The sequence below is a fragment of the Lepeophtheirus salmonis genome, chromosome 14 (genome assembly GCF_016086655.4).
Source record: "Lepeophtheirus salmonis chromosome 14, UVic_Lsal_1.4, whole genome shotgun sequence".
NCBI classification, from domain to species: domain Eukaryota; kingdom Metazoa; phylum Arthropoda; class Copepoda; order Siphonostomatoida; family Caligidae; genus Lepeophtheirus; species Lepeophtheirus salmonis.
The window spans coordinates 26,554,342-26,569,240 of NC_052144.2; the positions used below are offsets into that span (position 1 = coordinate 26,554,342).

Below are 14,899 nucleotides of genomic sequence, written 5' to 3' on the forward strand. Positions count from 1 at the left end.
TATCTTAGATTTTTAGACCCAAGCTCGTTGGACATAGACGATACAGGTAATAGTCACTTGGTGCCAGGTCTGAACTGTAGGGTGGATGCATAAAACTTCACATCCAAGCTCCCAGAGCTTCTGGTGCGTCATCAAAGATGTGTGCGGTATGGCATTGTCTTGATGATGTCTTGTTGTTTCCTATTTAACCTTTCCTCAGAATAGAAACAGAAAAAGGCCTGAAATCATCTGGTAGCTAGCCGAATAAGTCAATCATACAAATTGCTATATATCTCATATGTATTCCCAGGCTATCGCCGTCATTTATTTTTCTTAACCATTTTAAAATATATTTTGTAATATATCTGCATTGTATTTTATTTAATAGAATATTACCAAGATATACTATAATAATCTATTAAAAGCTTATCTATTAATTTGTATTACTATATGACAGCCAAAATTTCATCATATAAATAATAAAATGTCTAATATATATCATATAAATGACGAAGGATCAACAATAAATTGTATTCCTGTTCTTTTAGAAACGGAGCATAATTACAGAATAATTACTTATTACTTTGATTATTTATCAAAAAGAATACATTATGAAATAGCCATGACGTATCAAGCGAGAGGAGGGAATCGACAGCTGACAACAAAATACTTTGGGTGAGCTATAAATTATAGCTCACCCAAAGTATTTTGTATCATTATAGCCTATAATGAAAAGATATACATTGCTTTAAAAAAAGGGCGGTAAATATGAACTTGTTCCTAAGATTATTATGCTTCCACAGGGGTTTTTATAGGTCTTTACCTAACGGTTCAGATGTTGATTCAAAGTAAAAGTGCATTCTAAAAAACGTGCATTGAACTAAAAGAAAATATATTTTTATACATATATCGAAAATATAGTGACTCAAAATTTGCTCTACCAAAGGGTCAAGCAGGACCATAAAGGGCTAGACTTGGTTTGTTTTCGGGATCATTATTAGTAATTGGAATATACAATATTACGCATGAGTTTAATAACCAGATGTGTTAACTTCAGTCACGTAACTTGAACTGACTTGAGACTCAACTTGGAGATTTGACATAAATTGTTTTTGTTTCTGAATTTTTGTAAAAGTGGTAAGTTTACTATTGCAATACTTCAAAAGTCGTACATAATCTAGAGTTGTATATTCTAAACATTTCCTAGTGTGTGAGAGTTTTTTTGGTAGTTGACAATCTAAACCATATAGTGCCGGTTTAGATTGCCAACTACCAAAAAACACCCGATTCTCTGATTCCCCATTTCGATTAATCGTTCCTTCACAATCTCTTTGGACGTGTTTCTTTCATTATTCAATGGATATTTCAGTATGTATATTATTTGACAAGGTTCCTATCACTACTCAAAACAATAAAAATAATACATTAACACGTATCCTAAAAAATACTTGATAGTTGATATTAGATAATATAATTTAAATTTATATAAAAAGAGAAAAAAGGCATCGTTAACTCTAGCACGAGCGTTCCTAATTAATCTATTGATATCTGAAGGCTAATTCGTAAACAATATTGTCCCATACTGTAATTATAGCTTCATAGGAAGTTTACATAGGTACATGTTGATAAATTATTATATTTTTTCTCAAGTATCAACGCCGCATCTATGAGTTATACATAATTGAAGGTCAAAGTCTGGAATAAAGAAAACAAGTATTTAATTACAAGGTAAGATGTTAAATTGAATTATACTAAAAATCCATAGAAAGAGTGAGGACTAAATATTGTATATTCAATATATACTTTTTATAAAAGTAGATGGTAGGTCGATTTTTGTTTGAGTATCGGGCAAATTATAACTATGAAATAATACTCCACAAAATCCACGAACAACGATACAGTCCATAGGGCAAATACTTTGTCAGTTGCTCCAACAAAAGTAAACCCAATTGCTCGATTATTATGTTTATATATGTATTTTCCTAGAAAATTAGTTAGTACCTACTAATTGGGGAACATGGCTTAAACTAAAGTGTTGATTGTTTTAGATTATGAAAGTACATAATTACATGTATCAAAGTACTATGAATTATGATACAACAATACTCAAAATAAATAAAAACTTATGACATAATCTTAAACATCATATTTTGATGATACATCCATGTGTAGACCCAGGGGGCGTAGCAGCCCCCTTCCTATAAATAAATTGTATATTCTACGCCCTTGTTATTTGGATCAATCCTTATGTAACATTGGTAAACGAATCATATACATATTTATGCAGGAGATAATTACCAATATAATTAGTTTGTCATTTATGAAAAATAAGAACATTTAATTAATTATTTGCAACAATAAGTAATAATCTTAAAGGTTATTGAACTTCATACAATGGACTATTCACAATGATTTTTTTAGTTTATAATTAGTTCTTATATATTATGTATTGTATACATCCCAAAAAATCAAATAATCCAGTTATATGTAATTTGATGCTCGGTGTTATTATTAATTATCGTCGCTTTGTAATAACACATTAACAATAAAATAATATAAATATTCTAAAAAAAAACAATTCAAATTAGAATCTGCTTTAAAAAGTTACATATATTTTTTTTAAAAATAACATAAATTGAGAGACTTGTTATATGTAATATTATATTATCAAGAAGTATCCACCCAATTTGATCCTTTTCCATAAGTAGTTAGATGAGTTCTTTATATATTAAAATATATACGTTAGGGTAGAGAAGACTTTGAACTCTCATCGTTTTGAATTTTTCATCAATTCATTATTACAAAGCGCTCATTAACATCACTGTAATTCTTAAAAGGAGCTGTGAGCACTTTTGTATTTGGTACATTCAGTCATAATTCAGGACTGTTGCGGGAATCAGTTTCTCAAAAGTAAGTCTAAATATATCTTTGGTTTGGCTAATGGCTATGTTTTAACTTATATTTCTCACCTTTTTTTTAGCGGCTATTCATAATGCGAACCTATCCAATTCTTGAAACAGAGTGTGCAAGTGCTCCTTCAAATGATATATTTTTTAGAAACTCATCACCAAAGACTCCTTTTTGTAAACCTAAAGAGGATGAATATAAATATCAACGTTCCCGTGTTCTCGATATGTCTAAAGAAAAGCTTTATAATATCATGGATGGTGGACCTCGATACACAAAGTGTAGATTTAGTCCACGAATCCCCAGTGAATATTACTTCAAGTCCGTACTCATTCGTAATATTGTCTGTAAACTAGAAGATGAGATTCGATATGACTTGTTGGTACAATTCACGAATCCATAAGATCTACATCTATTATAAGAAAACGACGATTCTTGAAGAAGAAAATCGGTTTGGTGGTTTTTGTTTGTTTTTTTTTTTTTTTTTTTTTTTTTGAAATTTTGTTTGTGATAGTGTCGCAAAGTTTTTGAATACGTCAGATCTTTTTCAGTTAATTTATTATTGTGAAATTACAAATGCATAGCCTAACTTTTAGCATTGTGATATGAAAATGATCTTACACAAGAACTCAAGCTATAGGCCTTGAAAGCTCCGTTCACAAATGATTACGCTTATAAGAAGTGAAAATAATGTTAATACACGTAACACTAAGCTCCGCTGATGGAAATCACTTTCTTTAACCAATGAAAATAAAAACAGTTTGTATGAATGACTGAGAGTGAAATATAAAGAACTATGTTTTAGAATGAATAAAAGTAAAAATATGTAAGGTCAAAACCAAAAATAAACTATATTTCGAAATGCATTATGAAATAACAAAAAAAACCCGCATTATTACAACACTTTGCTTGGACTTTAGTTGTTTTTGGATGCATGACTGTTAGTTGCAATGTAGTGGTACAAAACGACGAGTAAAAAGAGCGTCACGCCCAAAATGTTGGCAAAGACTCCGAGTTGAATGTCAGTGATCATTGTTGGATTATGTCTGAAATAAGTAAAGAAGAATTAATTGACTTAGATTTATCAATGATATAATATATACTTTCTGTTTCAAGTAAGCTATTAAATTTATTATAATTATAAGTATTAATAATTGAATGACTACAGCATATTGTAACATAAAAATAATTGATGTGATTAATAAATTTGTTAACTGATGGATGTCAACTGACTCCAGGGGATCTGAGCCCTTCCTCTTGGGCACTGGCTTTAACTTCTAAGCCTTCAAAACAGGGCCAATCCTCTTCTTCAATGCTACTTCGAATCCTTTTAAATGCATTCTTGGGAGCAGTTTTACCTGTCAACTTATGAGATAACTTTTTTACCAGAAAACTCTCAGCCATCACTTTTTCGATGAAGAAGCTGAGAACGTAGTTGAGCACCACAAACGCTAAAAGGGAGAATCGATAAGGAAATTTGACATCATTGGGATCAAACTCAAGTTCAAAAAATCCAGCAAGTTTTTCTCCAGGGTATAGTCCCAAAACTGTAGTAAAACAGTTTAAAGTAATTAAAGCAATTAAAAAATAATAATTGGAGTAAAAAGGATTTCTGTATGGAGGACCCTTAGAAAAAGCAGCTGCTAAAATGAGATACTGGTATGACGATACAAAGAAAATTGTAGTCGTTTCCCAACAGAGAACTTCCTCATCGTCAGGATTAGGGATGACGGGATGATACCAATTATTCCTCAATAAATAAAAGTAAGCTCCAATTTGAACACCAAGGCAAACAAAAATTTGACTGACAATAGAGAAAAGATTAGTTCCCGAGATTAAAGAGCCTGTTGGCCGCTTTCTTTCAATTTTTGGATAAGGCCTCGTCCAGCTCATTAATACCGCAACTGTCGTTGTAATGATCAAATCGATGTAAAGAAATTGGGTGTCTCCGAGATTGGAGTTGACACTGTAGAGGGTTAAAACAGATATGAATTGCACTATACTATAAAGAGCCATGTATTTGAATAGCCCAAAAGAAGTGACGAGAGAACATCTTCCTTCTTGAATGACAGTAGGAACACAAGTTATATTTTGAATCGCTGAAGTGAAAGGAGCTGCTACAGAAGCTTCAGCTTCAGATAATGAAATCCCAACATGAGCAGCCTTAAGGGCACTACAGTCATTTGCCCCATCTCCACACATTCCAACGACATAGTCGATTTTTATTGCTTCTTCAATTAGTTGAGCTTTCTGCTCTGGATCCATTCGTGCAAACACAGTTCCTTTCACTATGAATCTAGGAAGTAAGGCCCGGTAATGGAGACGAAGATTTTTCCAAGTTTTTCCATCAATAGCGAAATGATAGTTGTTCCTCATTTCACCCGTGTCGATAATGACATTATTGCCATCTGATGTACTCCTTTCATTTGATTCATTGAGTAATGTTGGTGTTATTTCCAACTTATCAGGAGTTGCCTCAACTCTCATCACGTCGTCCGAAGGACCTATTAGACCACACTCACGTGCGACACTGATAGCTGTTAAAATGTTATCCCCTGTCACCATAACACAACGAATATCGGCTTCCGTAAGTAGATCGATAACGGGTTTCGACTCTGATTTTAAGTTATTGCGCATGACAAGAAACCCGAGAAACTTCAGCTCCGACTCTACATATTCTCTTTTCAACTTTTGGATTTTATGCCATTTAGTATCATGCAGTTCTTTGGTTGATAGAGCAATTACGCGATAACCTTTTAGAGTTAAGGCTTTAAGATTCTCATGAAATCCAAGTGGTACTTCATTACAAAGACCAATTATTTTCTCAGGCGCTCCTTTCACAAATACTCTGAAAAATTCATCCCCTAGTTTTCGAACTATAACGGACATTCGTGCCACTTCTGAGCTGAATGGAAATAATCGCATAATACCAAATTCCAAGGTATCTTGGATTTGAGCATTTTCATCAAATTGAGATTCAACAAAAGCTGAAAATTAAATAAATAAATCAAAATTATTTGATGATATGATTATATAAATATATATTTAACTACCTGAATTTTTTGGTTTAATTACTGTAGGAGTAAGAATATCAAACTTTTTGTGGTCATCTTCTACTGGCTCTTCAATACACCATCCAGTTGCTTCAAACATTTTCACATCTAAAGGATCTCCAGCCAATTCTCCATTAATTAGTGTAAGAGAATGACATGTCGCTAAACACCAAACAACTTCAGGATCCGTAACTTCATCCACGGATGCCCATTTTTTAGAGTCATTGCTCCCACAAGAAACGACTCCGTCAAAGTCCAAACCATCTTCTGTCAAGGTGCCAGTTTTGTCAAAGCAAATCAACTTCAATTTGCCCCCAATGTTGATTCTTTGTGGTGCTATACAGAAAATCCTTGAGTTCTTTTTTAATCTATATTGAGCATAAAAAGAACCAACAGTCATTGCAGCAGGCAAAGCAGGAGGAACCACTATAGTAATAATATCTAAACATCTTAATATAAGTACGTGTAAAGGTCTATCCCACATAATATATAAACAATATACGATTCCCACGGAGGCAATTCCAAACAATACTCCAATAAATTTAATAGAATCTCTATAAAACTTAAAATCTACAGATTTGGGATACAAGATTGATCTCACTAATTCCCCTTTTGCTGTTGAGAATCCAGTACGTACAACAATCGCCTCAACAGGATTTTCAGGCCCAAGATGATTACGAGTTTGAAGTACTTTAGTCCCACAATAAAGTGTATGAACACGGTGTTTGTCTGAGTCATATGCACTTTGCTGAATTAATTCAGTTTTTGAAACAGGAACAGACTCTCCAGTGAGCATAGATTCGTTGACTAGAACGGATCCTGAAATAATAACAGCATCACAAGGTAATACTTGATTATCCTTGATAACCAGCACATCTCCTGGCACTAAGTGAACTGGATCCAACTCATCATTTTCTTCATTCTATATTTTTTTAAAAGGAAAAGAATTAGTATATGAAGTAACTACTCAAAAAGTAACACGTGATATTACATTTGTAAAAAACATATAAAATATAGAGAAACACTTGTGAATGAAATGAAATATATACGTTTAAAAAAAAAAACGAGCATACATGAATGAAATTAAAGGAATATTCAGGCATGATTAATGCAACAAATTCTATATACATATATTTTTGTATCATGTTGGAAAATGTAGAAGGAATAATTAATTTTTAATGTAAATTGCTAAATGGAAGTGAAGATTCTATTTCATAATAGGATTTGATATGGAAGTTAAATATGATATCATATTTTTTGTTTTAAATCAGATACAACTGTAGGTATATGAATCGCAAGAAGAAGAAAAAAAGAATTCCTCTAGAATGTACCCTTGAAGACTTTACGTGAAAAGTTGAATAAGTATTATATGGATTCGATTCGTTTTCATTCTGCAGCCACGTTGAAAGCGACTAAAAAAGAAGAATGGAATAAAGTATTACCGGTTGGAATCGAGTCATTTCTCTCAGAGCTTTGCTTTGCCTCCTCGTTTCGAGAAGAGACAGGAGGATGGATAATGCGGAAATGATAAAAATGCATCCCGCGTAGAACATGTACTCATCCAGACTCCATAGGATAATGGAAGCAATTTGGAAGACGTAGAAGGGATGAAGGACCTCGGTGAGAAGGAGATGTAGAATGGATGGAACTTGCACCTCCGAAGAGTTATTTCCATAGATGAGTCGCGCATCCTCCCGAGAAGAAGGAGGCTTCTTTGTCAGGATTTCCCGGTAGGTTGAAGGGATAAAGGTTTGGTGCGGGGCGTGATAGGCGTACCGCACTCGCAGATGAGTAAAACTATGGAAATAAATGGATCCCACCATGGGGAGGAGAGACTCCGCCTCAGGCTCATTCTCCAGGGGCCAACGGATCGTCCATTCCTCAGGGAAGCCGTGCCGACAAGACACGTCTTCAGAGCTGATCCTTTCCACCTTCGATCCATCCAAAAGAACATAATCCGCCTTGGAGGCCACGCAAGGAATGTAGAAAAGTCCTAGTTTCCAGTCCATACGCCATCGTCCCAGGATGAGGTATCCCAATCCCAATGAGAGAATCCCCACCAAATGGTAGATTCCCTCGCGGAAGAGGGAACTCCGGAAATACTCAGCTCTATGGGAGATCATCCCATGCTTTCCGAGATTTCCCTCGACGCAATTCCGTCTGTCCCTTGTGAGTAGTACAAGAGACCTTTTCAGTACTCGATGTCGTTGTCGTTGTCGTTGTAGCTTTCCTCTCTCCTTCCTTAGTTTGTCTTTAACTTCACTTTGACTCTCTCTCCATTTCACCTAGCTCGCCTTCCCAACCCTTCTCTCTCCGCTCCCTCTCCGCTCCCTCTCCTCAACTTATTCTTTTTTCAATCATCCATCCAATAAAAAATACGATATACATAGACTCTCTCTCTCTCTCTCTCTCCTCTCTCTAGCTCTACACTTGAATTTCTAAAGGGAACTTATTCTCAGTTTCGAGTCAAAGAACCAATCAAAATACAATAATACTTTTCCCTTTCCATCCAAAGTGACGTGTTGACTTCTCACTTCTCTTAGCTATTCACTTAGCTATCTTAATCTATCCTTTTCAGCTCAATCTTAAAAAAGTTATTCCGATCCAATAAGACTGACTGCGCAGATAATCCTCAGGAATTCCAATTTATGCAACATCCATTCACTCACCTCTGGGACACAGATCACTGAAACAAAAAGGGTATTTTGCTTTTTTTAGATTTACAAAAATAACAAAAATACAAAAAAAAGAGTGCTCTGTAGTAAAATGTAATAATGAAACAAACCTTGCTCTGATATGAACCGCTCTCTCTCACAAAATCAATTCGTATATTCTGTTACGACGACATAAAGCAAACTACTTTCCTCTCTATTAAGTAATTAGATATTACTATTATAGAGCAAATGTTAGCCTGATTAATTAACTTTAAGTGATGTGAGTCCACTGAAAGTTTGAAAACTGGAGGCTTTAAAATAAATACACTAAGTTTATTAGAATTTGTGATTGTTTCGGCACACTTCAATACTAATGAGTAATGATGTTTCACATTGAAATGATAACTGAAGGAAGAAGAAATTACTTTCCTGTTGTATTTAGTTAGACAATATATTAATGATAAACACATACTGGAAAACTTATCTATATAATGATTTTTTTTTTTTTTCGTTCAAATTTTCGAACGAAACAATGATACTGTTGGAATGACCTTATATATTATGGTAGTGCGTATTTGCAGTCACTGTACGTTTATATTATCAGTGATCACCTTGAACAATGCAGTTTTACAGCAACTAAAAAGAGCCATAAATTTAGTCGATACGTAATGGTTTTTGTTTTTTGTTCCATAAAGTTATTATGACGTAACCAAAGTAAATCATTCATAGTTAATCTTAGTCAACGGATTTTTATGTAAAGCTTCTTTTTGAGATGAAAAAACTTCCTTGACTCGACCTTGCTTTCCTAACCTCTTAGATATATTTATTCTCTTATAACTACAATAGGACATAGTTGCATTAAGTAGTGTAGTGTTCAATCTCACGTGACCATCGTCTAGTATCAACGTTTCTTCTTCGTTATTTCTCTTGTTCTTTGTAATAACTATTAAATTATTTATTTATATACAACTAGAAAACGTACGTTTGTTGACATTCATTCAAACAAAGATAACCCATTTATTATGACAATCAATTTGTGTTTATAAATTCATGCTTATACACAGTATTGGGGACGTTACTTGGAATAAGTATTCAATGATTACTAGTTACTTGAGCCGTAACTCAAGAGCAAAAGTGATTAAATACTCGTAAATGTAACTGGTCCCCGTTATTTGAGTATGCATATGTTTTCAATACGAAATAATCTCAAAATTTTCATATTTTTCTACGATTCCATAAATAAATAATGTAATTACAAATGAGTTAATACTAGGTAAAGTACTCTTTTTTAGAGTTTTGTCAGTTCTTATTTATTCGGTCCAGTCTAGTCTTAGAACCGGTCTTATCATTCCTTGGCATCGGTCCTTAAGACCGTCAGTACTAAAACTGATACAAAAAAGATTAAATAAATTTGAGTGACGTCATCAAAGACCGAACTTAATAAGCTTTAGTACTGAACTGGACGAATCTGCAGTCTTCAATCCTAAATAAGGACCATCACAATACTACACTTCGTCATTTGTAATGATTCATTTTTCTATCTATACATTAAATGCGAGTGTCTGGGTGTGGTTGGGTGTATTTGTCCGAGAATCACGCCCAAATAAATGAATAGATTTTCCTGAAATTTTTCAGTTATAGTTTCTTAAGGCTCATTTCATATAGAACAAAAAATAAAGGCGGTAAAATTTTAAAAATGGTTCTTTCTACATGTTGGATTTTTGTTAATCATATGATCGAAAGATAAACGAACGATAGTTCAACTTGATTCTTTTTTTTTCTTTAAACCTTATAATCTTGTTTAAAAAAAAAACCAGAAGAGTTCAAAATTAATTTTAATTTCGTAATGTCCCGGGCAACGCTGGACAAACCTACTCTAGTAGATAATATAACACATGTCCAGAAAAGTCCGATTCTTCGGTTAGTGAATTATGTCCTAAGTGTGACTACTTTTGTTATTTCCAAAATAATGGATTAAAAAATAAGGTTTTAATTTTAAACTGCTTTTTGATGGGAAAAAATGCCGTTCAAGCTAAGAAATGGCTTGAAAAGTGTTATGGGGACTCTGCTCCCTAAAGCAAATAAAAATTAAAAAAAAAAAAAAAAATTTCAACGAAAAAAAATGTGTTTTCTTTGTTAAGGCCGCCACTTTTCACCCCATGTATACTCAGCAGTGTATTTTGACTAGTATTTAACTTATGTAGTTATTGTTCATTAACGCAGAGGCTCCATAAAAATTTAAAGAAAAAAAGACTAAAGTTATGTATGAGACTGATAAAATTATTAAAACTAAAGTTTTTTGAGTAACGGGTACAGTCTTTTTTTGTGTATATAATTGGAGGGAATTAATTTATAGTTGTGACTTAAATGTTAGTAAATCTCGCTCAAACTAGTTGTTAAATGTGTGTTTTTATAATAAACGTTAGATTTTCATTTCTAAATTTGATACTGTTTAAAGGAAGCTCCGTATGATTTAACGAGTATATTGGCTTGGTATTTTTGTAAACAAAAGCTTGTCCAAAAATCCAATGTCAAATAATTTTGATTTTCACCAATTGGACAAATACATGCATGATCGACATGTAGTGATTTAGGAATTCAAGTTAGACCTACAAGATAAGAGTTAGTAATCCATATTTTCGCTGATTCATGAGAAGAATTAAATCGATATGATGATGAAATTTTAAATATAATATATATAATAGCAAATTCCAAGATCACCTTCGACGAAAATATATATAGATACATGAATTATTACACAGTAAGCACATAGGCATTGAATGAAGAAAAACAACTCTAGGGTCCGTTGTCTATTCAAACCTCATATGATTTGATTTATACTTTTAATGTAATCAACATTTTGTGAATCTAAATTAATGATTTGTAAAGTGAACAGAAAATTTTATAAGTAATATCCTTTCAAATGATGGAATCTTTGATTTTGTTCAAAGTTCTTGGATTGAATAATGTTTTATGTGAATTATATGACAGTTGGTAAATATTTTAGGTATGAGTTGTATTTATGGAACGGATTGTGGTAGGTTCATCCAGTCAAGTAAGTGATAGTATCTTGTCATGTATAGAATAAATGATTGTCCATCAGGATGATGTCTTAACGCTTCTTCAAAAGGCATATCCTTACAGACAAAATGAAGGCCATCCGGGCTCCCCATGGAAGAAAATTGCTGAACGATTTAAAGTTCCATGGTAACCGAATCATTTTTGTTCGGATGATAAACAATGGACTATCGACAGATCCCACAACATCCAGAACGACAGATGGTCGGCCACAGAAACAGCTAATGTTCTCCACGTCATTAAAACCAAGTTTCCAGCTAGCATCATGATCTTTGGAGTCATTGGGAGCAACAAAAGGTATTGTCAACTCCTGTCTGACCAAATGATATCTGGAATGAAAGCTGAGGCCCATGAGTTCCTTTTTTAACAAGACTGGGGTCCCTCTCACAAGGCTGGCAAGACCCAAAACTTGTTTAAAGAAGAGAATGTATCATTTTTAGACCCCCCCCCTCACCAGTCACTCTAACTCCCCCTATATGAACCCTACGGATTACTTTGTTTAGGTGAGTTAGAAAGGAAAGTCTCAGCAATTCATATAACTGCATCTACTACTTGGAGGACTCCATCATGTCAAATTAAATTAATGTGTTGTTTTATAAGAATGTCACTTGACTGCATATTCTAATTATTCATAGTTAAATTATTCGTTTTAGGCAACCTTTGAAGAATCAATGTTTCTGCAGAAGTCTCCAAAAGGACTGGTTTGAAACATAATGCAATTACAAATTTATTAGAACATCCTAAAATTTAAAAACATAAAAAACTTTTATTTTTGTTTTAAAAATTTTTATTCTTTAATAAAGTTAATAAAAATATTAACAACTATTTGATAAAAAATAATCGATCATGAGAGAATAAAACCTATAAATTAGTCGTTGCAATAGCTGTAGATGAAGACTTTATTCAGTTCCCTTATATTTATGTTGTTGTTGTAGATTTTTTTTCTGTCCACTCTTTCATTTGAGTCCTTTAGGTATAACCAAAGATGAAAATCGAGTGTCGAATGGGCATGTTAAAAAAACGAAAATCAAGATGGTAACCCTACAGTTTTAAAACTAACAATTTGAAGAATGTTATGGAGGAGAGAAAGAAAAATGCTCATGACGTTTCATTAGATCAGCTACAATCAGCTGTGAAAAGAGAGGAAGAAAAAAAGGAAATAAACAAGGACATCGTGTAACAAATCGTTCGACTAAAGCATTGGTCGTATCAGTATTACAATATCCATAAATTATAATATTTCAGTTAAATCATTGGTTTTAGATAATAAATAAATTCTAATAATACCATTTATAATTATTAATATTACACGTGATTGGTTTAAAATCACATGATTTGCTTACCTTGATAAGCATTACACCTATAGAAACAATTAGATATGAACAAATTAAATCTCTTACATCTCCCAACCCCAAAGGAACTAAAAATAATTTAGTTGTAAAGCTCGTAGCTTTGAAACAATATATTATTTGTATTTATCAGTTAAGTGATTAACAAACTACAATCCAAAACAGATAAGGTCCTCATTACGATTCATGATCAAATTCATTTTGAAAAAAAGTTCAAAACTCGAAAAGAGTTATAGAGCATAAGTTTTTGAGTTTTCTAGTAATGCCAGGTAGTCCATTAAAATCTGAAGACTTACTAATTCCATAATTAAATCAGAAATATTAAATTATACTTTAGTAATTTAAAGGTGAGATCGTCGAAAATTTGGAGTGAATATTGAATTTGAGAGGGTAGTCCATGAATAGCGCAAAAAAGTAAGTTGTTTATGCCTTCTATAAGATGGATGTTGGATGGCAAAGAAGACAAATATAACTTGTTTTTTAGCGGACGTAATGACGAAACTTTGTTTTCTTCAAAATAACTCATTTCCAATTCGTTTGACGCTCAAAACTTTTTTTTAAATCTGGAAAATAATAATTGAATATTATATAAGAGTCCTAATTTGCATGTGAAAGAATACACAGAAACAATAGAAGTGAACTAGTAAGAGGGAAACATTAGCTCCAAGAGTTTTTGAGTTGAAATAACCCATTTCAAAAAAACTTGAGAAATCAAAGAAACAAATAATTTGAAGCTTAAGGTAACGACGATAGAGAGTCGTTTCATCCTTTCTATATTATATATATATTGGCCATTTTATTATTTCTATGAAGAAATTTTGGCTATTTCTTCATAGAAATAATATAATAACTATTCATAACTACTCTTTTAATAAAATATTACTAAGCAATATCATAATACTGTATCGAATAAAATACTATGTAATTTATTTTAAAAATGGTGTGAAATCATATCACAGTTATAGTTTGCGAGTATATAAGATATAAATAGCGGTTGGTGTGATTGTCTTATTTGGCTAATTACCAGATAATTTTGGGCCTTTTTTCTGTTTCTTTATGGACGAAAAGGTTGCGTGATATAATAAACATAACGACGTCTACAATATCAGGGAAGGGATGGAAAAATGTTGCGTGAAGATAACTTAGAAACGTTGCGCGAGAATATGTGTTATATTTTAAATAATGAGTAGAGAATAGTTTTATCTCTTACAGACATATTGTACATTTTAATATTTGTAATTGTATCCATTTTGATTAGTTTAACTATTGTTATGTCATTTTATATTTATTTAATTATTGTAATGTCATTTTATATTTATTTTTTAGCAAAATATATATTGATCATATATCTCAAGAGGATTTTTATTCAGAGAGGAAGAATTGATTTATCAAAAAGGCCAAACTGGACCCTGAGGAGTTAAGGAAAACATATTTTAAGGATTTCAGCATAAGAGGTTCCTTGTTAATTAAAGGATAAGACTAATTGAATAAATAATTTTCGGTAAAATAAAAGTAATAAAATTTTTTGCAAGAGTGTATTTATATTAGTTTATAAATACGGCGACAGTTAGTAATGCCGTATTGCGGAAAAATAATACAATTTCCTAAATATAATTACGATTATCTGGCTAGTAGCTAGAAATAACTTCAGACGAAGTTCAGTCATCTTTTGACAAAAGTCCTTTAATTTCATAACTCGCAATAATTTGAGACGCTATGAAATTGATTTTATTAAATTAATAGTATTCCTTGACTTAAAGTGGTTCTTTCGAGGATGAGTTGGACAACCCAAGAAGTTAATTTCAAGAATCTACTCCTACTCAAGTCCTTCTCATTAGTTGACTTTGAATTATAATTTGGATTTAAGTCCATTAAAACG

At 32.5% G+C, this 14,899-nt stretch overlaps 1 protein-coding gene and 1 long non-coding RNA gene across 3 annotated transcripts; one reads left to right on the forward strand and one right to left on the reverse strand.

Moving 5' to 3' along the window:
- Positions 1-1,494: 1,494 nt before the first annotated feature.
- On the forward strand, positions 1,495-5,233 carry LOC121129616 (uncharacterized). Its single transcript, XR_005868459.2, has 2 exons — positions 1,495-2,889; positions 2,960-5,233. It is a non-coding gene; the product is annotated as an uncharacterized lncRNA (long non-coding RNA).
- Positions 3,714-9,219, reverse strand: LOC121129614 (polyamine-transporting ATPase 13A3). 2 transcript variants are annotated; one of them, XM_040725341.2, is made up of 4 exons: positions 8,725-9,219; positions 7,382-8,647; positions 5,940-6,861; positions 3,714-5,873 (listed from the first exon to the last, which is right to left on the reverse strand). In XM_040725341.2, exons 2-4 carry the CDS (start codon positions 8,060-8,062, stop codon positions 4,111-4,113), a joined length of 3,366 nt encoding a protein of 1,121 aa, XP_040581275.1. In that variant the 5' UTR covers positions 8,063-8,647; positions 8,725-9,219; the 3' UTR covers positions 3,714-4,110. The 2 variants fall into 2 exon arrangements, with proteins under 2 accessions (XP_040581275.1, XP_040581274.1); XM_040725340.2 differs by having other exon boundaries at positions 7,382-8,625; positions 8,725-9,209.
- Between the last annotated feature and the right edge of the window lie 5,680 nt (positions 9,220-14,899).